This window comes from Bradysia coprophila (assembly GCF_014529535.1).
Source record: "Bradysia coprophila strain Holo2 chromosome IV unlocalized genomic scaffold, BU_Bcop_v1 contig_144, whole genome shotgun sequence".
Classification (NCBI taxonomy): Eukaryota; Metazoa; Arthropoda; class Insecta; order Diptera; family Sciaridae; genus Bradysia; species Bradysia coprophila.
This window is the reverse complement of record NW_023503373.1, coordinates 1556836-1581690: the sequence shown is the minus strand read 5'-3', so window position 1 is coordinate 1581690 and position 24855 is coordinate 1556836. Positions and strand designations below refer to the sequence as shown.

The following is a 24855-nucleotide window of genomic DNA, read 5'->3' as shown; positions in this document are numbered from 1 at the left end:
TGTTAAAACAAATGAAGTACAAGATTTGTGTTAAAGGTTACATCAGAAGAAGCAACAGATTAGTACCTTACTACTGCTATTAAGCTTGCCGTCTGTGAAAATTTAGGTGAAAAACATGGATTGGATGTCACCATCGATTGTCCGAATGTGAGGTATTACAAGCTGCAAAACACCATCTAATAGATGGCATCTATACAATTTTCTTCTATATCTTTCTGTTAAGCACTTTATCGCTATACTTAATACTTCCTGTGGTATTATGTTTATTATCATTCCATCGTGAAATATAATACCCATTTTTGATATGGACATTCACTGTATTTTAATTTCAATTTGCACATACTTAAATGCAATCCACATTATAATTTACCTTCTTTAAGTGAAACAAACAATTAGCGTACATACATATGGGTGCACCCGTTTCATTCGAAATTCATAAACATATTTAAAGTTCAACATTTTCTCGGACGATTTTGTCGCGCTCGTGGATTGATATTTTTATTAAGTGAACATGGGAGCCAGTCGGTTGGCATTACGACTAGTGACTCAAAGACTGTATTGTGCTTCAAGCACTGCTTTGAATATATTAAATCTTTAACTCTGCTACTAACTAACTATCAATTACTAACCAGGCATGTCGTTCTAACAATATAAATGACTTATTATGAATTTATTTTAAATTCAATAACCATGGTCACTTGAGGCTGTGATGGATATTCCTATCTCCCATTTTGGCCGCAACTATTTAAATGTTTAATTTACATCATGTGTGTCGTGTGGTAATGTTTTTTGTGATAGCACTAGTAGAGCGATTGTTTTGGGAATGCTTTCGTTTCTAAATTCTCACGCGTGTTAATTGTTTGTGCTTCGTTTATTTTACTTTAAATGCCAGCACACATAATAATAATATTCTACTCTATAACAGTTGTTATAAATTTGTTGTATTGTATTGCGTTATACATTGTTGAGTTGAGGTTGAGTGTGTGTTTGCTGTTTATTAGCATTCATGTTAGATTGTAGCACTCACGTAAATAAAACATAAAGAGCAATTTACATGCATGTCGTTCGCGCATATTATTCACTTAAGTAGAAGTACGTTTATCCACTCTTTTGTTTTTGTAGGTATGAATTAGCATGAATGAATATATCATTCGACAATTAGGTTTGTATAAAAACAGCAATACGGGCAGTACTGTCATGTCATCTTGAACATTTTAGAGTTTTTTTCCGTCTTTCGTAGAACTTTTATATCTTTCCTGAAACCGTGCGAACATGCGACAACATTCACTTTGTCATTGAAAGTTACACCGTTCACATATAACTACGAATTATAAGTACTATGACTATAATAAGCCAACCGAAAAGTTTCAGGCAGATGTTACAATTTATAGTTCCTGTTATAGCGTAAGGAAGACATCAACGAAAGTCACACGTTAATCAACCCCAAATAACATTCAACTACAACCATCTGTTCGCGAATTCATAGCACGCGCTGTTTGCTACAACAGAAATACACAGACCCCTTCAAAGTCGGAACCGAATCGTGAGAATTTCCATTGCGCAGGGGTGATGCTCAATTTATTTATGGGGTGTAACGATACAGTCAATGAGTGTTGTTAAAACGTTAGATTTTGATGTGATGGGTACTCTTGGGAATGTCGCGGTGAAATAATTGTCATGTAGATTGAAGTCTATAGGAAGGCATTACATTGAATATATAGGGGTGGTTTATGGGATATTGAATTTAGTTCCGAACTGGTACTGAATGTGAGAAGTCATAGTCAAAGTTTTTCGACTTCAAAATATAAATTTTTCTTCGAATTGATGGAATGATGAAGTCGGTATTGTTGTTCTGGTGTTTCTACATCCAGTAATAAACACTGGAAGTGTTAAGACGTTTTTGCACTGATTGTAATTAAAAATTTAAAGAGAATGGTTAAGTAACATTGGTAAAAATGCGGCACCTGCTTCCTACTGAATCTGTGATTTTTTCTCTTCATTAAACCAACTGTTAAACCGACCCAAATACAATAAATAAAAAGTAAAAATAATTACAAAAAAATAATCAATTTATAATTAGCATGAATCAAGGTGACTTTCACGATCCATAATAATCAAAAACAACGAAATAATTCAAGTGAATTTATACAACGATTAAATTAAATGATTTATATTTAAATAGGTAAATAAATAAACCAGCAATTGCGAAATTAAATACCAAAGTGTGTGTGACTGAAGCCAAAAAAAAGTTGTTTAAAGAAAAACACTTAATGCTGCGCATGGTGTCGAGACTCTCTGTGATGGATTAACGCATATAAATATATCGAACTTTGGCAGTGGAAATGAAAGTATAAATTGCTTTCACTTCAAATTAAAAATTGATTAAGACCAACATGAGGGTTGATTATCTTTTGAAATAAAACAATTTACATTCCTGAAAATTTTGCCATTTTTCTTTAAACATTTCATTAGGTCTTTTCATATTATGTTAACTTGATCGCATGGCATTGAATGCAACGAAGATTCGAGTTTTAATCGAATGCTTTCTTTCGTGGTCAATTGGTCAATTTAATTGAAATAAAACTAATTTTCTCCTTACAGTTACCTGATTAAAACGTTAAAACTGAAGATGTTCCCTAAAAAATGCTGTGTACGAATAAGTCGACAATGTAACATGCTAACTTTATTGCTTCTTGCTGATTATCGTTTAAAATGTAAAATAATATGTTACAAAGTCCAAGTCGTATAGGCTTACAATTATAAGTATACTCCACCTGTAAACGAAACAGTATTGCATCTACAGAGTCCACTATAAATAACACATCACAAAATTGAGGCTAATTTGCAAAATGTGTATGAGAGTTACAAGTAAATAAATTGCAATTTATACATCGAGACGTTACAGCTTTAATAACTATTTGCACCTCCTTGGCTTGTATAACACAATTTGGTATAATTTTAAAAACCTTCGAAGTGATCATTAATTTGACTGAAATAAATTATGATCGTAACTGAAAAGCCCAGAAAAGTTTTTAAAATTATATCACGTAAGATACTCTGTGCTTTATTTTAACTGAACATTAAGTAATATGCCAGTTAAAAAGTTCACCGTTCACCGCGAAGATTGCTGAACCGATTAGGTCTGACCCATAAGTCCCATGCAATTTAAATTGAGATATACCATTTGAGCTGCGTGCATGTGTAGTGTATGCATGGACTAGACAGAGAAAGGTACATTTGAGATGGTGTGTAATTTTGTCGAACAGTGCACATTGATTATAGGCTGTTTATTAAAATTAAATTAAAACAATTGCCAAGTCATATTGGTATACGGATTTTTCTTATTCTTTTAACGAATATGGTGAAATATTTGAAATCCCTTCAGCATTCGTGCAATAATTATGGACCAAAACTTATCTCCATACTTACGAGAGAAAAAATATACTCTGGATTCGCGCAATCATTGAACACCTTTCATTTAAATAATTTTGTTTTTGTTTTAATCATTTGATCATTTTATTATAAAAACGTATAAAAGCAATAAAGACCTATAAGAGCACCACAAGACTTAATTTCCATTATATTTATATGGGGCCATTCTTCAATTTATTATTACATTGTTTTTGATATATTTCATCCGGCCTACCGTAATTTTGTTTTCTGCTCTGAGAAGCCTAATAAATTTTATATGCGCAGATAAGAAAATCACCGAACGCTGAACATTATGGTAGCAAACAAATTTTAATGTACGGTTGTTACTACTTTTACTTTGGCCTGCAGTTATAACACCAATAAATCAGTGGCAGAATGAATTATTTTTATTTCGTTTTTGAAAGATTTTCGTGCAAAATTGCCGTCTATATTCAGATGTATGTTTTATGTCGAATCTAAGTAATTGTGAATTTACGTTGAACGGTTTTTAAATGGGAGTAGAATCTGCATTACTTATTAATGCTAAGTGGAGAGTAAAATAGTGATTAAAGTAATGAAGATTTAACTTAAATTAAAAAGAGTTTTTTTTGTGAATATAATCATATGGAAGTTTTAATGAAATTTAATTCAACTAAAAAGCATGCAACACACAAAGGTTATTGCCTAACTAAGTTATTTGCAAAATATTTTACTTCATTAGCCGACTGAGCCTTTTTTCGTAGGCTTTAGTGTAAAAAAACTATTTAAATCATAGAAGTAGCGAGTAGAAAAAAAGCTGAGATCGTAAAATTTTACAAAGTTTCTTTACTACGGTTAGTAACTTTTACAAACAAGCCAGTGTTAGGAACTTTAAATTAATTTCAACCAACAATGTATGTAAAGTTCACATACATTCGGTAGATTGTCGCAAGCGTGAAAACGAGCTATTACCTCAAAGTCATGTACGGATGAGTCGACTATTCTTCATCAATAAATACTGTTATCTTCGGTACATCATTTTTTTTTTGGAGCACAGCATCCACCTAGTACCCGAAGTTTTTACTCAGCAGATCTCGAATTTACCTAAAAAAAATTTAGTGCTTAACGTACTACAATTTTTTTGTTCCACCTAGTTTTAGATTTGCTTTCAACAGGAGAGGGATTACGACATAAGTTCTCTTTTCTCTATTCAATCAAAACTCTACCGATAGAGAACGATTCATCCCATTGAAAGATGTCGCTGCAACAAAACCAATGTCATCAGAAAAATATTTCATTTTTTGCTCAACGGATTTTAATCAAATAAAATGCCATCGTGTATCACATGATCTCAGGCACTGGAACAGTAATCAGTTTTTCAATTGGTCCTATATCGGCTTGGGGATAAGAGTTTGAAAAAACCAAGGTAATGGGCGGAGGTAATGCCATTCAGACGCGCGGTCTAGCACAATAGTTCGATGCTAATGACACCTTTTTGTCAAATGGTTGACTATGATTTACTCGTGTTTCACAAAAATGTTGTCCCTATCGCAAAACAGATGGCCCAGGTTTCTAAGCAATTTTGTGTTTTTTAAGAAGTGGAGAGATGGCAGTTATACCAAACTTTCGTGCCACTGCAGATCTGATTAGGTTATGTATGATATTACCTTTCGCCCATATATTTACCTTGGAAATAACGTTTACTGCTGTTTTATCACATCCTTTATTAAGACTTCTTATCGCCAAGCCGATATAGGACCGATATGTGCGACACGATGGCATTTTATTTGACTAAAATCCGTCGAGTAAAAAATTAATTATTTTTCTGATGACATTGGTTTTGTTGCAGCGACATCTTCCAATGAGATATGAAGCGTTCTCAATCGGTAGAGTTTTGATTGAATAGAGAAAAGAGAACTGATGTCGTAATCCCTCTCCAGGATAAAAGTAAAGAGAGTCGATAAACTCACCCCTATAACACAGTGCCATAACTATTATCCATAACTATTATCCCAACTACAGAACGTTACATTCAAAAGGAATGACCCATTTTTTTGATCGCTGAAAGACATTTTTGCAATTCCGTCACAAAATGCATCACCTCTTCATGCATGATTTCAATGGTACATTGATGTACTTTTCGCTACTTGTGACAAATAGGATTTCCAGATAACTTTTTGTCACTAGTGATGAAAAGTACATCATCATCGAAAAAGCGAAAACTGCTTAAAACGTTGAATCAAAACTTTGAAAAAATTTGTTGTTTTTATCACACAATTATCAAACTCGCTTATCTTGTTTGATAACTAGAAATAAATAATGACAAAAACAATCCCACTCTACGCAGCTTGTTGTTGTGGAATCAATTACAAACCAAAACAACTCCCACCAAAAGACAAGTCGAATCTCTTCCTGTAGCAACAACCACCCCTATTAAGCTAAAACGTAGTTTGTAAAAAAAACAAACACAATTTGTTTATTGTAATTAATACCAAGGTTAATCACATACAAATTAATGAAATTCGGTTTCAAACAAAATTCTCAATTTGTTGCATGGAGACTTTACATACCTTTAGTCGTTGGCTCATCATGAACATCATTCAAACAAAATCTTAATAACGTTGTTTTTTTACTTAATTTGCATAGTTCTTAAAAGTGACCAGTTGCTAATTAATTGCATCCCTATAATTCATGTTTATTATATCCGCAAAACGACTTAAAAACACTGTTATTGATGCTAAACTTCCAATCACAACATTCATATACAAAGGTTAAAATCACCTGATTGGTTAAAACGAGGTATATAGAGAGCAACGTTTCTTGCAACCAATGAAAATCAATGTGGTGGGACGATTGTTATACAGAAATTTCTCATCGTTTTGTTTGCGGTAAATGTTTTATTGCTTAACAATACTTGAAGTATTATGGTGTAGTTGTAACTTCTATTACTAACTAAATTTCTTATTGGAAATTGGTAATAATTAGTCATGACTCTTAACTCATAACGATCATTAGGAGTTAAGAGTTTAGCCAATCGAATAAAAGTTACATTTTTTAAATCAGAAGTTAGTTAAGCTTGAATTTATACTCTATACAAGGCTGCTACCAGGTTCAATGAGCTTAGAGTTAGCGATTTTGAGATTTTAAAGTACAATGGCGTCTTCTAGTACTTAGTCAAAGCACTGTCAGTAATGTTTCAGAGGCTCGACCGACCTCCACTATTTATAGATTTTGTCGATGTGGCTGGTCAACTTTTTTACCCTTTATAACCGTATACTATCCGAAATTCAAATTCTTAATTACCGTTTATTCAGCATTAGAACAAATTTAAACTATAACGCATTTACAACGCAGCACAAAAAGTCAATCTATGTCATTTGCTCGGTCATTTGTTATCAACAGTAAAAATAAGAATAAGAAATATGGTCTGGCTAGTGCAGTCTTTAATAGCAAAAATTAGGTTGAAAATAACGAGGTAAAGGATTTTTCCAATCAATATAAAACAATTCGTTCAAAAGAAGTAACAGATTGTATATTAACACCATGGTGATACACTTGCCGTCCTTGAAAGTTCAAATCGTCCGTTCGTGTCAATGGATAATTGCAGCCAAAGCTAGTGTAGGCGAATCTGGCGAGGAGACATGGTAGGTAGCCTATCTACCTAACATGCCTGTGTTGTTATTTTAAAGCTACACTCTTAAGCTATTCACTACAGTCAATAGTAATGATTACATCTCACACAAGACAGATAATCATTTAGCGTAACAATTTTACGACAGTGAAGTTACGGTTCTTGTAACAGTTGAACTCGTGTATCACAATAAGACGAATATACTTGTACATATACGTACAAACCTCACCTCCTCAGTGCCTAAATGGCTAAAACAATGCCCTTTGGCCTTTTTTTCATATAAAAATGCAAAAAGGCCTTCTGGAGTCGCCCAAATCTGCCGTAGGTGCAGGGCCAATCCCGTACTGTACCTACATTCCTCCATAAACCTTTGCAAAAGGTTAAGTTTTTTGCAATGTGCCATTCAACTTGAATTATTGTAATTGTTTGGACTAGTACTGTAAAAATAACATAACATGGCTCATAACATTCGAGGCCTGGGTTCAAATCCAATAAAGATTGAAGTACTTACTCAAGCAAATTGACCAAAACAGTGCGGAAATAAATAAAAAAAAACCTGTGCGGAAAAATCTTACATTTTTATACTCATATGAGTTACAAAATTTGTCGCATTGTGAAACTCGGTTACAGAAAATTAATTGCTAGGCCGATCTATAGCTATTTTGCTAGCATGGATCTAAATGGAAATTTTGAGCAATGGAGCAATAAAGAATCCATTGGGACTACACTTTCGTGTCGTTACTGTTCATTTAAATTTTAATTACCATAAACAAGTGCGCCCATCTAATGGAGTAAGTTCTGTTAAAACTGTTTGTTTCGCTATAAAAGTAAAAAAAACGAGTCTTTAAATGATCGAACAGACTGCCCTTTTTTAATTTTAATTTCAATTTCTTAATAACAAAAAAGAAACCTGAATCTTAATATCAAATATAGGTAATAATAATCCCAACGCATGACTAGGTACAAAACCGCCTTGAGGAGTTCTTTACATTGGTTTACTTTTCTATATAAACATTAATAACATATTTTCTCGTTCCATTTGCCATCTCAAGAGATATAAACAGATTTTTTCCATCAACTTATATATTTTTTTTTCCGTTCATTCCCTTTTTCATATAATTTCAGCGTGAGAATAAAGGCAGGTGTACGATTTTTAGACTCTTAGTGCGCTAAGAAGAATGATTTTCATGAGATGATTTTTAAATGTAAAATGCAACAACAACACAAAAAGGTTAAGAAGTAAAAAATGGAAAAAAAGTAAGGAGAAAAAAAAAACAAAATAAATAAAAAATGTCGTGAATAATAATAATCTTCTACAGATCGTGTAGGTTTGAAAATAATATATTTATTTATTGTTTTAATGGTTTTTTGAGCATTTTTTTTGTACACATTGGTGTAATAATAAAGAACGAAAAGTGGGAAAGGGAAAGGATTAACTTTTTTTTTCGTTTCTGTAATATAAAATTAAACACGCAAGTCGGTTTCGGGTTTATAATTGTGCTCCATTGTGTTTTGATTATTGAATAATGAATTTTAATAGGAGATGGAAAAAGGGTTGAATCCAACTAGATAACACGTGTTAGATGAATGCATTGAAAATTGGATTTTGTTTTTATATTTATATTGTCTGTCTGCTTTTTGTTACTTTTGGTGGTCTTATGAGAATTTATTTTTTCTAATTTGAAGAAAATTTTTATTGTACAGCATTAAATTGCTTGTGTGGACTGGCTGTGAATAGGAAAACACCGCATTCCTTTTTACGGTTGTGGTATTTAAGAAAATTGGAATTAGAATATTTTTTATTGTTTTTAAATTAGATTTTGTATTAACCCAGACGAGGTATTTTTATATTTGTTTTATGCATTCATTCTAAGCATATATCCTCTGAAATAAATTGAAAATTATGCGGTTGACTGATGCCAATGGACATAATATCCTCTTGACGATGTCCCACATTTTTTTAAAAACAAAACTCTTTCTGTCGGTACTTAATGGCTGGTCTGGTCTACCCCAATTTAAATTTTTAACCGGAGAACTTAAAATTTTAATATTTTTTGTGTTAGAGATAATTAGAGTTCTTGTCATGCTGATTTAGTCTCCATTAGTATCGAGTGCCGCTTCTGTATCAGTTGGTATTATTGTGTAATGGTTAATTTCAGTTTTTGTCTTTTTTTTATAATTGTTTCAATCAGTCATACTTTGTCGTCCTACTTGACTGTCAATCAAATAAATTACTGCAGTAACATCAATGCTAAGATTTTTACAACAGTTGTGCACATGTTTTTATCTTTTTTCTAACAAACCATTAGGTCTACACATTGGCTACACACATAAACGTAAAACATTTCAAAATATTATCCCAAAAAATCGTCTAGTAAATTTTAATTTACAATCCATTAACCCGTCTGGTTTCTATCGAACCCACAAAAAAGCATCAATCATCTTCACTATAGTGCACAATTAAGTCTAATCTCAACAACATTAATGAGTCAGACAAGCCTACCCCTTTATGTTTTCTAACGTTTTTATCCGAAAAAATATATTAAAAAAATAATTCTTGATCCTTTTTGATCCTTCTTTAAATCGTTTTATCACTTCACTGATTCACACACAATTAATACAATCATCCCTCAATTTACAGCTGAATTTGAGAACGAAAAAAAAAAAAAATATAATGAGGACTAATTTATGTGTTAGTCCTTTTATTCTTAACGCAAGATGATGATTTAGTGGTGAGTGGTCACAATATTTAAACATTAAAAACCCTACCACTACATCATATTACAAACCCTAACTATTAACTGGATACATTTGGTTTTCTTACTACAAATTATGTTTTCCTTAAACATATAATTTCATGAAAAAGAAACGAAATAAAATTTTTAGTTGGTGATCAACTTCCTCGCTTATTATTTATTTTGTTGAGGGCATAGGTCGACTGACGACCATGAGCACAAGTAAAAGTTGAGTAATTGGAATTGCTTATACGTAGAATTAAATGAGTAATCGATTTTTCATAACTATTGCAGTGTATGAACTGTACAGGTCTCTGTCGTGATCTTTTGTGTCAAGTCGGAAGCTAAATTAAACGTAATTACAGGTGTTCGGTGTTCCTTTCCGAAATTTTAAATGCGAGCACTTATACAAAACCATTGACAGCCCATGGTTTGCAATTTTTTTTGTGTCTTAAATTGAACACCTCATTTATCATGTTTTTTGACTGCTTTCTTACGCTGCATTAAGGATAATTTTATTTTGAGTAATATTGAAAGAAGAAAAATTGTCCGTGACATACTTCGAAAATTACATTTCGTGCATGAAAACTTTAAACAAAAAAAAAATCGTGATTAAGAAAGACCGGAAGTCAGAACTGATTTTTAGCAAATTATTTTTTTTTTTGTGCAGCAAAAATTATTATTTTTGTGGTCATCATTATTACACAAATTATCATGCTATACTTAACAGTTATAAAATATTGAAACGAGATGACTTCTTGAAGTTGAAAACTTATACGTTGTTAATGAGGATGTCATTAGGGATTTGTAAGGCAAAACTCGGTTGAACAATCCAGCCTTCATTATTATTTTACGGATACAAATAAAATAATTTTCAGGATTTTTTTTTTTAATTTCAAAAATCCATTAAAATACAAACTCATATGATCATTGATAATATTGCCCGTACAAAGTACGTTTCACCATAAAAAATAATATCCAAGAGAAAAAAGAAACATTAAAAATTATCTTTATAACGATTTCTCAATTTTAAATTAATTTCGTCAGACTATAGACAGAGTGTTAAAGTGAAACGTATAAAGTACCAAGTAGCTGCATAAAAAGAAATAAGCTTGGCTCGATATACAAAGAAGAAGAATAAATGATAATAAAAAACGATGTTTTTTAAGAGAACACAAAAACTAAGCCATCAACAAAAAAGTGGCTTCTGTTTGCCACAGCTACGCATTTAAATCGTTTTTCATCATAAGAATTTAAGGTGCTTTTTATAGATAGGTTTTTTTTTCTCTGGGCGATTTTAATAATTAGGGTTCACATATAATCTGGATAGAAACACAATAACTTTTTTAGGTGACATTGAAGCGTTGGACATCATAATGTTTAATCAACGAATATGTATTTTTGGGATTAAAAATCATTTCCATAGGAATTTGGTTTTAGCAACAGACCGAACGTTGTGGTGATGAAATGAACGAAAAAACCATAAGGGATAGGATACGATAGGTGGGTATGACACGAGAATAGATGATTGTCATCATCAAATTTTATGTAAAATCTACTATTTCAATTGTTTGAACGTACATTTTGCTAAATATAGAGGCACTAACCAGAGCTGATCAATGGGAACTGTCTATGTTATTTGAGGTCGAAACAAGCTAATACGAGTGATCATACATTATTGTCGAGTGGGAAAAATTGACAATTTCTTAAAGTGGGCGTGGAACCACAGTCTAAATTAATATTCCTGGAAGCACATGGCGTACGGGAAGTGATGGTTGATTTAAAAACCTAGCATAACTCCCACATTATATCTTTCATGTCACAGTGTTCGTAGATTGCCCTTAGCCCATAGTATATCGGATAAGACCAATTAACAAATTGATTAAAAAAAATTCTTAAAGTCGTTACATTTGGGCTTACAATTATGTTTAATTGAGGCAACCCCAGAAATGTTGTTGCTGTAATATATTTTCTGCAACCGAGTGTTACAATACGACATATTTTTTAACTCATTTGAATGTAGAAAATGCAAGATTTTCCACACAGATTTTTCATTTCCGCACTGTTTTGGTCAGTTTCCTTGAAATGTGATTATAATTTGAAATACTCCTCGAAATAAAAATCTATCAATCTTCACTGGATTTGTAACCTAGACCTAGAGTATGTAAGCCACGTACGCTAATACATTTTACTATTCAGTCCGACTCGAATGTGTAAACTGAACGTACAATATAATATGAGTAGATAGTTTAATCAAATTTTCATCACATTGACTCTTATTGAGTGATTTCTGTAGAGAAATGTTTTTGCATTAAATTATCATTTGTAAACATACACAAAATCGAAGTGTACTTATGAATTAAAGGCCCCATATGGCCCCTCGCCAAATCACCCACTCCTGCCTATGTATATTTACTATGTCGTGGTTATACCAAACCATTATTACATATGAAAATCAAAGAGTGGGTTAGACTGAATATTTGAATTACATTCGCTAGTCATCTTATTGTATAATGACAAAGATTTAAACAATTCGAAAAATTAGTCACACGTACCCACTGCTCTACAATACCGCACCCATAGACCATTTCAAACATACCCATTAACTTAATCTATCTGTATAATGAAATGCAACAAAATAATAACCAAATCCATAACCCAAATGGTGTAAAAACTATTTCAGAAATCATATTCATTCCATAACATCGATGGCAGGTGTATAAATCTCATATGTGACCGTATTTATAACACACGAAACGGACAACCGTTCAGTATTCAATTCCAGAGCAAAACTTTTTTTTTTTCAAAAAATTAAAAACTTTCAATAAAAATGAATAACATTGATGAGGGCTGTTGTAAGCAACCGTATTAATATACAGTGAAAAATTAAAATACGATGAGGGTACGGTATGGGAACTCGAGTAAGTTTAGTTCCCACGGATTTTCATCTACAAAAAAAAGGAACAAAAAAATATATATTTTGTATGCTGTCTTGCCTTCGAACACGCGCACCTGGCGTCAATTCGCACGACATACATACGTTTATAAGATAGACTATCGAAGGATAAGGAAGCCCAACGCATGTATATATACGCATTCAAACGATTCATACCATACATTATACACAGATATAATTGTGTTTGAATTTTGTATTTATTCTTGCCAAGATTTGGATAGAGAAAGGAAAATGGTTCGGAGTAGGGAGTGCGAAAGAGAAACAAATATATTTCAATGTTACGAGTTCAAGGATCAACCAGAAGATGACAATTGAAATGCGATTAATGATGGTGAGGAGAAGTACGTAAAACGAAAAAGGTTAGACTTTCATGACAGACTATTCATATATACACGTACACATAAATGTGTAATTTGAAGACTCTTTATTATTAGTCTAATTCTATGGGGTGCCAGGGTGTGTTAAGCATTCAGTTTTGTTTATAGGATTTTTTTATAGTTTTCTTTTTCTTTAGAAAAGAGAATGGGAATATACGTTAAATAACTGAAATTCTAATCATGGGAAAGTTTTGATTGGCGAAGTGAGTCGAAAAAAGAGATTTAACGTACGATTGGAACGTGGTTATCATGAGCAAGGCACACGTAGTCGTGTGATTTGTACTGAGTTCGGTCTTACTGGTGTAGAGAAATGATTTTGAGAATATTTTTTTTAGAATCGGTAATGATCGGTAGTGTGTCCTGCTATTCTGAGGGACCTTAAATTGCATAATTAAAACATTTTCTTCAAAGAAGATAGTAGAGTAGGGTTTTAGTGGTGGCTGACACTTACATGCGTGTACTCGAAAAGCTGCTATTACTTTGTGGCCAAATTTTTTTTAGTTATCGAGAAGTGGTGCCTCCTAACAGAGCGAGCAAAAACAATTCTGTGAATTCAATTCTTGTTCTGTTTTTCTAAAAATAGATCGCATCAAATGTATTCTACAGGATATTCACCCTTACTTGTCCTTGTCTTCTTTATCGTGCCAACAGCATGGTAACTGTATAGCCATTGGTACTAAGTAATTTTTAAAAATAAAATCCAGTCGAGTTGACAGTACATTTTGTCGAAGTGAAACTATAGTTGGATTAATGGGAAAGTGATTCGTTCAAATAAGAAGGTACATCGAATAAGATGTTTATGCGCTGTACACAAGCATACTAACGAAAGCTAATAGAAAAATGCCGCAGACATAATCATGTTTAAATTAGTTTTTCAAATTACACAATCATCGGAATGATGGTAACACAATAAAAAATAAATTTCCGATTACCTCAGAAAATGTTAAGGCACGTAAATCATATCTTCATAATAAGTAACTTCAATGAAATGACATCGCCAACGCATGTGCCGTAAGCGTGCACAGCACAAGTCATTCTTGTTGGCCGGCAGCTACTGGTTGTTTCAGTTTGCTCGCAGCATCGCTATAAACCTTCTTTTTATCTTACCTCATTCTAACCGTCGTCGTACAATGTATAGGTATACTAATCTCCATTATCATCGTGGAAGACTGTTTGTAAACATAAACTAAAAACCGTATTCTGTTGTCAGTCTTTTATATTTTCCATGTCTTCTCTTTGTTTCCTTTCTTGTACTCTGCCAAGGTATATCGTTCTTATAATTTTCTTATACGAAGTGTGTACGTACATATAATTGTACATTGGTAAGGCGCCTACGTTATAATACTCGTTATGAAAATAATCTCGGAAAAAAAATAACGAAAAATAAAAACAAAATGAAATAAAAAGTCCAAGTCTTTATAAACAGAGAATTTATCAAAGAACCGGTTACAATCAGCATTAATTCAACGATACACGTTAGGACAATATAATGTTGTTAATGAAAAATAAGCTTTTTAACGTTTAATTTAACATTTTACTTTATAATGGGGCTTGTTTTATAAATGACACACAGAGAAGGAATAATTTATTGAAATTTGTAACTTTTTTTTGTTGATTATCCGTCTACGGATTAGCATCATTTATTATCATTTAGCTTGAAGGGATTATTGTATTGAGTGAAGGGCTATTATTTATTCGATCTCATGTTCGTTGCAGTCTTGAGGTCAAACTTTTTTTTTACATGGACAATGATACCGACGAACTTTTTGAAGAACATACTTTGTATCCAGATATATCCTTCATTATCTTTGTGCTGGGAGGTCGGCCATAGCTCAATAGGAAATTTTCTTTATTTAATTTTTTTTCGTAAAATTACATCGACATCAAGGTTTAAGTAACAATTTCACCGAAGTATCGCAATATTGTAAAGCGACAGTCTTATGCCACAAAATGCTACTGGTTTTATTGTCGTTGCAAAGGTTTATTCTCGGAGGAATGTCATCAAAATATCTTTTCCTTTATTCTTATCTTATTTAAATAAAAATAAAAGAAATACTTTACGGACCGAACATGTAGATTGGTATTTCTTATCGCAAAAGCATACCATTTTAGGGTACCATTTACATTTTTTTGATATTTATTTAGTTCCACTGCAGAGATAAAAAAAGAGTACAGCGAAGAGATTTCGGCTTTAATTTGACATTATCGTTGATTTTGAAAGTTAATTAAAAGGCATTTTGTTCAGTGATTACTTCAGATAAAATGTATCTTAATGTCATGGTAGATGTGCTTATCTTTAGGCAGGCGGCTGATCAAATTAAAAGGAATTTTACAAAGAAAGCGCATAACATGTAGTGAGGCTTTTTTTTATTTGTTAACCAAGGTATCCAGGATTAAAGGTATTTCGATTAGATAAAGGTTGATAACAGTTTCCTTTAAAATTTGATTAAATAAATCGATGAAATTTACTTAGCGATGCACCTTGTGCAATAGATCAAAAGCAGCGAGTTAAAATTTGCTTAAGTTTTCGTTAGGCGAACGTAATTTAACTTCTATTTTCGTTCAGTTGTTATTTCTCTTCATTCCATAAACATCAACCCAAAATTATCCGCACACTTTATCAGGATGTTACACTTAATATTCCAAGTCAATAAGCTAGCATTAATTGCGAGATTAATTCGTCGGCAACATAACTAAAGGGCGTTTCTTCGATATCTCAGAAACTACTGAACCAATTTTGATAAACTTTTTTTTCGTGAAAGGCAGTGAAAAGTTATGAATTTTGAGCCCGTTGTACAGTCAATCGACCATACGGTTCGGAAGATATTGTCGAAAAACTGAAAAAAACAGTTTTTTTTAAACAAAATTTGTAGGACATTTGAGCCAATTTTAATAAAATTTTATTTTTCCCTGAAAGGTAGCAAAAAGTAATGATTTTTGAGCTCGACATGAAGTCAATCGGCCATACGGTTCGGAAGTTATTGTGGAAAAACTGAAAAGCCTCTAGAGAATAAGACGAAAAATGCTGATTTCATTGGAAAATTTTCTATGCTCAAAATTCATAACTTGTTACTACCATTCAGGGAAAAAAAAAGTTTTTCTAAATCGGTTCAGTAGTTCCTGAGATATCGTAAATACGCCCTTTAGTCATGTTGCCGACGAATTGTAAAAGTCGAAACAATATAGAGTTTTACTCCCTGAGTCATTGCTTCATTCGGTCAATGCATTGAAAACTCATTCTCCGAGGGTTTAGTGAGTAAAATGACTTGCATAATTGTTTGAAACTTTGTGTTTTGCCATCGGCCCGAGCTGTAAATGACACACTTGGAAAAATAAAAAATTCCAAACAAGCTCGTAATCTGCTGTTCCTTTCCATGTTAAAACAATCGAAATGAAATATTTTTATCAAATATAAGGCGAATTAAACAAAAGAAGTAATAGATTTAATGATTATTCACCTGAGGTTTGCTAAATATTTTCACAACAAAATTTTCACTTTACGGTTTGACTTTGACTTTAGGGTCAAATGTTGTGATTATCTTACTCTAATGCATTTTCTCAATAGTTCTACTGTTTTCATTTTTTAGTGAAAGAACCATTCATGATTGCACGAGATATCACAGCTTTTACAAAGACAGTTTTAATTTTTTTCTGTTTTGATACGTAATACGCAATAAATATTTCCGAAAACGTTAAAAATTATGCTAGCTCTGCCATCCCTTGATTGATTTCGGTTATCTGTCAAAGAAAAATGCTATCTCGTCTTTAGCGATGAACTTTTTTTGGGCACGTCGTGTCTCTTCTCACCATCAAACATTTTCTTCATTTCAGAATCCAAATTCGCAGCTCTTTACAAAGCACGACACAAACACTCTAATAGCCAGTGCATTTCGTATAGGTCTAAAACCGACGCAGTTTTATTTACCTTTCGACCAGAACATAATTACCGATTAGCAAGTAAAATTTTTCTTGCTTCAGTTCCCCTCATAAAGTTTAAAATAGTTTGTGTTGTTCGACTCCCTAAAAATAAGTGCATTCACATCAGGAAGTAAGCAAACACATATTAGGGTGAATATTTTATTGTGCATCTATATGCATAGGAATACCTTTTATGAGGGTAATGTTTCATTAACTCAACAGGTTGAACATTCAACAAATATTTTACCTATAATTAAACTCCAACGCAACAAGTACTTTTTGCATGACTTCAATGTCGATAATTAATTTTAACGGAAACATATCAAATCTTATCAGTGAATCATTTCATAAATCAAGAAGTCTTCATGAAAAAATATAAAAATTAAAAAAATCAGTTATAAGACAGAAAAAAATATCAACTCCCAGAAAGAGCCACGCTCTTGGCTCACTTCATTCAGCTCACTTTGGGCATGAGCAATTCACACATTATGTAAATAAAAATCTTAGATTATATACAAATGCGACTGCATATATCTAAGAGATTTCATGCTACTGCAACATAATATATAAGCAAAAGGAATAAGAGAATATATACAAAACGATAGGCATTATACGGAGCAAACGGTAACATAAACAACATAAACATGCATCTCACCCACGTGCTTTGCACAAGTGGAAGGGAATAAGGGCGGAGTCAAAGTGCAACGATTTTTCTATAAAAGCAGGAATTCCTCTGCATTGAACCACATTACCAACCTGTTACCAAAGCACAGCACGTACACACAAAATTGTGTGGAACATTTATTTCTTCTCTTGAAAATTTTGTTTCGTCGTTATTTTTGAAATCAACAGCATAGTTTGAAGAAAGCCGGTCGAAACGGTTTCTGTGCCAGTGACATAACAGTGAAGAGTGTAAATATTGTTTGTAATTAAAGAAAACTGTGAAAATGTGTATGGTCAAAGAAAATTTGTTCAACAAGGAAAAGGAGCTGAAGCAGACGAATGTGAACAGTGACTGGACGCAATTGTTTCGAAAGGTAAGCATCACAATTAACTATGTTCGAAATCGTGTTGTGTTTGTGTTTCAAATCATAGTTTCCCGGAAACGTTTAGTATTTGATTTTCATTTCGATTCTTTCATTTAATTGCAGCCGTTAAAGCCAAAATTGACTCGAAAAATTGTCTCATCGGCTAAATTAAATCTGAACCGATATTGGCACAAGTTCGAGGAACTACTAACGACTGACACCGCTAAAAAGCCATTTGAAGACAGTACGTCCTATCACCTATTGCCATTGGTAAATAAGAAACTGAAATCGAGGGCTGACTCAACATCATCGCTACTCGGTCGTAACAACGTTCACGATGAAATCAACTCGTACATGTCGAAAAATTTTACGGTCGAGAAAAACATTGCACGCAGTTCAATGTACAAGCACTTCAACGATGAAGCGTTATACCATGGGGTCAACTTAAACCTACCCAGACAACGTTGTTCGTGCAGCATTTTGCCATCGATGGTACCGGCCAAATATCCGTTCAGTCATCGAAACATTCAGCTGAGCTTTGAAGATAAGGAAAATTTGGAAAATGAGGCCATGGAGGTATATAACAATTACGGTTATGATATTAGCTTCTAGGTTTTTGTAATTGATTTTTAAACAATTTGTGAGATAGCAGACTTTTTCTTTAAACTTCTATTGGTAACGATGCTTTAACGTTAAATTTAATTTTTCATTTTTTTTGCTAAGTTTTTGTTTTTACTTGAAGTTAAGGTTAGTGATTTAGAATCTAAGGCAAACATTTAGTGACACAAACGAATTGAATTTTGAGACGTTTAAGCTTTTGAGATTTTTTTTTATATTATAGAAAATTCGTTGCCTATGCGGTCTGCATAGGCGTTCAAATATGTAATTTTCTTGTTATACACAATCATAGCAAATGCTTTAAATACTTTATTACGAAGGGAGTTGTTGCAATTTAAATTAGGAAAATAATTTTGTTATAAAAGGGGATGGTTCCAAGAGTGCAATATTAGAGGTCAATGAATTCCCATTTCAGACTTCACAGATTATTATGATTGCGATGTGATATAATTTAAGGTCCCGTAATTACCACTGTTGAACAATCAATTTAAATTTAATCGATTTGCATCATCTGTTCGCATATGTGTGCATTTCCTCGTCGATCTGGTATTCAATTATGACATTCAAGGTTGAGCACTAAAATCGGAATTAATTGATCGACGTTTATGATCGATTTTTTTCGTCGATGTTATTGTCGAACTTGTTTTCATCGGATCATAAATCAGTAAATTTTTATTATTTATTCAGCCACAATTGAGCAGAGACGGATTCTTGTTTATTAACCATATTGTCATTACTCAACAGAGAAATCCTTGTATTACACATAATTATAAAGTTGTAATGCAGGGCGCCAGTTTCTACGGAAACAGGGTGTTTCAACGCGGTTTCAATTTAAATTTCATTTTAATTTTGGTATGGGAACGAAGGTTACCAATGCCAACAACACCATGTAGACTTATCTCCGGAAAGAATATATAGTCGAGGAAAATGTTTTATTCACAATTACTCGTTAACCACTCTGTGTGAACACATATATTCGTTCAGACGACGATGCTGATAACTTAATCAATTAAATTTAATTTCATGTTCAACAAATACATCCAGCCACTACTTTGAATTCATTAAAAAGATTTTTGTTTTTCTTTAATTAGCAATTTCGTATTAAATACTGAATATATATGAACACTCCTCACAGTTCCACCGGTGTGTAAAGAATATTTTTTTTTAAATAATGATCGCGTGAGTAATTTTTTTTAAATATTATTGAACAACAACAAAAAACGAGTTTATTCTTCGAACGTACAGTGTAATACACAAACTTGATCGCTTTTCTTTTTCTTATAAATTTATGATGTTCAATAAATAAATGAATGCATGTTAAGGTAAGAAAAGATCAAAGAGGTTGAAGTGTGTTGAAATTATTTTTCTTTCAGTTTTTTATTATTGATCATACGTCTTGTTGTACGCCTTTTGCCAATCATCGTATTAAATTTTAATCAATTTTTTAATTAAATTTTAAGGTCATTATAACACTTTAAACATTATTTTACATCACTGTTGATTATTACTCACATTTGGTTACTACATTTGCAACAGAAAATTCATTGATTTAATGATGATCCGTTAATTACTTTGAATGTAATTCATTTTCCTCTATCAGTTCGTACGATTTTGTTCGTTTAGAATGCATTTCTCAATCAATTAAATGTACAGCCAATTCATCACAAGAATCGTTCATATCAGTATCAATCCGGTGATCATATCCGATTTTCCTTTATTAAGCTAGGTACTGTGCAATCTTAGATTTAACTTTCGATTTCTAAATTTTTAGTTTTGTATACGAATACGTTCTGTGATAAAATCGTGACACATTCGTCATGATGCTCAACGAATAAATTAGTTTAAGCTTCTGTTGTCTACGTAAATTTGACGATTCTTTTGGAATACAAAGAAAATGTTTTCAAATTTATGGACGGAAAACAGAAATAGGCCGACTGTTGTCAATGTTTTTTGTTTGTTTTATTTTTCGATAAAAAGTTAGCTTTAAATTCAAGTACCTTTAACAAGCCACTGTGATATAGTGCGACAGTATAGTTAGGTAGGTTAAATTGTAAGCGTGAGGTGTCTTCCAGTAAAGCAGAATTGATATTAGGTTAATCAGGGAATGAAATCATTTCATTTTAGTTTGTATACGTTGAAAAGCTTTAATAGATTGTAAGTTCTTATGTCTTCCAGTTTTCATTAGATCAAAATGCAAAAATTTATGAGCGTTATTCAGAAGAAAGAAAAATTTATTTTACGAAACCGTTTGAAATTGAAATTTTTTTATTTTTATCAAAATTGAATTTAGACTTGACTCAAAATGGATTGGTGAGTTTCGGTTTTTCGTTTAACTTCCACAATCATTCCAATTTTGAATGTAAAAAGTGTTGGAACTTGAAATTAAAACCGAACATCGTCAACTCTTCCTATTTGAGCCAATGATTGTTTATTGTTATAAAAAGAGGCAAATTATTTTTTCGATAGAGCAAAATCATCTTCCGAAAATGTCTTCCACTTCTAAATTTTAGGAGAAAACTTAAAATTTGTCTTCCACAAAATCCACTTTATGAGCGTTGTATTAAACGAAATTTCTTTTATGAGCGTTGAAAATTTAATTTGATTTATAGAAAATGTTATTGCTGTGATTATTAGTCGCTTTTTAGACTAATTTAAAAATCTAAGCTTAAATTTAATTGGTAAAAAAATCTTGTTTGTGTCACTAAATACCACTACATTAAGTAAACTGTAAATTGTTTTGAGGCAAAAATATCCCAGTGAATTGTACTGATAAAAAAGAATTTGTTTTCGTCATTTGTTTACGAAAAACTCTTGGTATTCTGATTACATTTTCTAGAATATAAGATGTACATGATATTGAAATTGTACTTACATTTATAATGCTCATTTGACTGAGATAATTGTACTTGGTAAGGTTTTACAATAATTTTAAGACGCTAAGACAATGTACAAAACATAAATAATGTTCAGTTTATTTTGATCTCTAATTGCATGCGTGTTCATAGATTTTAAGTTCATTTTTCTACAAATATTTGTGTGCTTTTATTGGTTTGATTTGAAATAAAAATACGAAAAACTAAAAAGAATTCTTTTCAATCACCCCTTATCATTCCGTTGAATCGCAAACTTTCTCAGGTAATTCGGTTCGCATATCAACAAATTCCGCTCCACCATGGAAGAGTCTGAATAATATCAATTCGTTACATTGTCTTTTTGGTGGTCATGCTTACAATGTCAGACTTCAAATCTTGTTGGTTCTCAACTCGCTAAACATTGGCAGAGTCAAATATAAGAATTTAATTCAAAGTAGGATTGAAAATAAGAAAAGCAATCCAGCCGACTGTAAATTAATACCAAAATACATGCAAACAACAAGTGTAACGTAGGTATTTTTACCATCAGCCACTGCTTGAAAATTTACATTTTTACCATTTAAATCAATCCGAATGTAAAGAGAGCTTTCTTTTAAATGAGAGATATTTACACGATGGAAACTTCATATTTGGCGGGAAGTTTTTCTATTCAATCAAAAGGCTTATGAGCACACAAAACGTACCCTCCGTGATTTGTCCGTCCCATTTTCATTTGATGGAAATGTTTCAACAAGGGCGGTTTTGTATTTTCAGTCCATTTGCTTAAACATGTGTGTTTCTTATGAGTGTTTGAAGGTATTGTAATAATAATAATTATAATGTTTGCTGATTCAAAAAAAAATCTGAATTTCAATTAAAAGTCTTATCAGATCCACGAAATCTGATAAGAACATGTCCAGAGAATATTTACAGTGCCTATTATTTGTGAAATTTTTGTTAAATTTGTGAAATTTAACAAAATTTGCGAAACTTTTGAGGAATGTAAATTTTACGAAATTTTGCGCAACTATAATAGAACACACCCCTCCTCAACAAAAAAGAAGTTTTTCCTAAATGCACCCATAAGCTAAGAGCGAACATCGATTCAGGGACCTACTGGGAGCTCAGAACAGCATTCAGTAAAATCGATTGGGTTCCTTCCCCACATAAATTTTTTCATTTTGATCGAAGTTAATTTTAATCTTATAGTCAGAGGTCATACCTTTCTAACGATACCCAACTCAATGTATTTTAAGTGAGAAAAATCAGTTTTTATTACATAAAAATGGTCGGAAGTCGACCAACTTACTAACGTGCGGGCATGCTAATCGTGACGAAATAGAATCATATCTGAATCTGAATCAAAATTCACGTAGCAATTATTAACTTGCATTATGTACACTTAACTACTGATAACGTAACTAATCAGCCTGATCAAAATTAAAGATAAAGTTGCTCATAAAAAGGTTCAACCAATTTGGTAACACACATAAATGATTTTTAATTATCTAACAAGTCGGAACAAATTTGAACTTCTTCCTATTAGTTCGACTAAAATTACCAAAAATGAAATCGGACGGCTACTGTATCGTTATATTGTGTTTGATCCAACTGGACATTGTGCTGTGTGCTAAAATATTGGGATTTTTTGCAGCAGTGAGCCAGTCACATTTCATTGTTGAAGAGCCTGTAATGAGAGAGCTCGCGAAAAGAGGTCACGATGTTACTGTGGTCACGTCATTCAAACAATCGGGAGAGCCTTTGAAAAACTACCGATACATCGACATACCGGATTTTATCAATCGACCAGAAATAAAAAAATTTCGAACTGCATCAACCTCTGGTAATAGTATTGGACTGGCGCAAAGGTTTATAATGATGAAAGAATTGTCTAAAATGTCGCTACACTTAATGAATCACAACAAATTTCTGCAGTTAAAAAACGAGACCTTCGATTTATTTGTCTTGGGCTGGTCTTGGAATGACTATGCACTAGGACTATCTGGTCACTTTAAATGTCCGTCAGTTATCATTTCACCGAATGTCAACTTTTATACGATGCGAAAGTTGGCTGGGAATCCCAGCAGTATATCAACTATTCCAGGAATAACGGCAGGTTATGCCACCCCAATGACATTTTTCCAACGGCTCAGGAATATTGGATATTACCTGACTGAATTTGCATTTTTGGAAGGAATAAACCAACTCTTTGTAGCACCTTTGTATACGGAAGCATTTCCTCCAAGTGAATATCCCACTTACGACGAGGTTCTGAGAAATATTTCATTGATACTGGTGTCTCAACACTTTAGTGGAAGAACTCCAGAACCTTTACTACCCAATGTGATAGAAGTGGAAGGCATGCATATGAAGAAGGGACCGAGCCCATTGCCAGAGGTAAGCTCTAAAGGACAAATTGTCGTAATTCTGGAATTGATAATTATCATTTTAAAGGATATCAAAGCGTTTTTGGATGGTGCTGCTGATGGTGCAATCTTCTTTAGTCTTGGTTCGAATGCGAGAAGTTCCGATTTATCTGAGGATAGAATTGCTGTTTTTGTAAATAAATTCCGTAGTCTGAAACAGAGAGTTTTATGGAAATTCGAAACAGACCTGCCAGATATACCGGACAATGTTAAGATTGGAAAGTGGCTACCACAAGATGATGTCTTGGCGCATCCCAATGTTGTACTTTTCATTTCACATTGTGGAAAAGCTGGCATTACCGAAGCCAAGTACCATGGTGTTCCGATGTTAGGCATACCACTTTTTGGAGATCAACTAGGTAATGCCCGCAATATTGCTAAAGAAGGCTGGGCAGTAATGCTGCCATTTGCTGATTTAAGTGAGAGTACGTTTTCAGCAGTTTTGGACGAGGCTCTAAATAATGCGACATATGGAAATGTTGTTACGAAATTATCAAATTTAAGCCGAGATCGCCCCGAGCATCCTCTGGATAAGGCTGCGTTTTGGATCGAATATGTGATTCGTCATAATGGCGCTAAGCATATGCAGAGCCCTGCAGTTCATCTCAATATTCTCCAGTACTATTTGGTAGATGCAATTAGTTTTATACTCGCTGCGCTCTATGTTTCGATTAGGTTGATTAAATTTCTATTCAAAGTGATTCTAAGGAAAGTGTTTAGAAGGGGACATGAGAAGGGTAAAAAAGAGTAAAGTTGCCGGTGTTAAGTTACGATAATTGTAAATAAAAGTAGATAAGAAACGCTGACATTAGTCTTGCAAACCATTGCCAAAGAAATGAAAGGACGGTCAATCTGATAGTATCTTGAAACACGATCCAATTGATGCTTAACAACTTATTGACCAGTTTCTCACGATAAAGAAAC

The 24855-nt window shown here is 32.7% G+C and overlaps 2 protein-coding genes across 2 annotated transcripts; both read left to right on the top strand.

The window, feature by feature from the left end:
- Positions 1 to 17741: 17741 nt before the first annotated feature.
- On the top strand, positions 17742 to 21723 carry LOC119071321. The gene is made up of 2 exons (XM_037176206.1): positions 17742 to 18044; positions 18159 to 21723. Exons 1-2 carry the CDS (start codon positions 17955 to 17957, stop codon positions 18645 to 18647), a joined length of 579 nt encoding a protein of 192 aa, XP_037032101.1. The 5' UTR covers positions 17742 to 17954; the 3' UTR covers positions 18648 to 21723.
- Positions 21724 to 23038: 1315 nt separating this feature from the next.
- Positions 23039 to 24786, top strand: LOC119071410 (UDP-glucosyltransferase 2-like). The gene is made up of 2 exons (XM_037176288.1): positions 23039 to 23902; positions 23960 to 24786. The coding sequence occupies exons 1-2, from the start codon at positions 23072 to 23074 to the stop codon at positions 24680 to 24682; spliced, it is 1554 nt and encodes a 517-aa protein (XP_037032183.1). The 5' UTR covers positions 23039 to 23071; the 3' UTR covers positions 24683 to 24786.
- Positions 24787 to 24855: the final 69 nt, after the last annotated feature.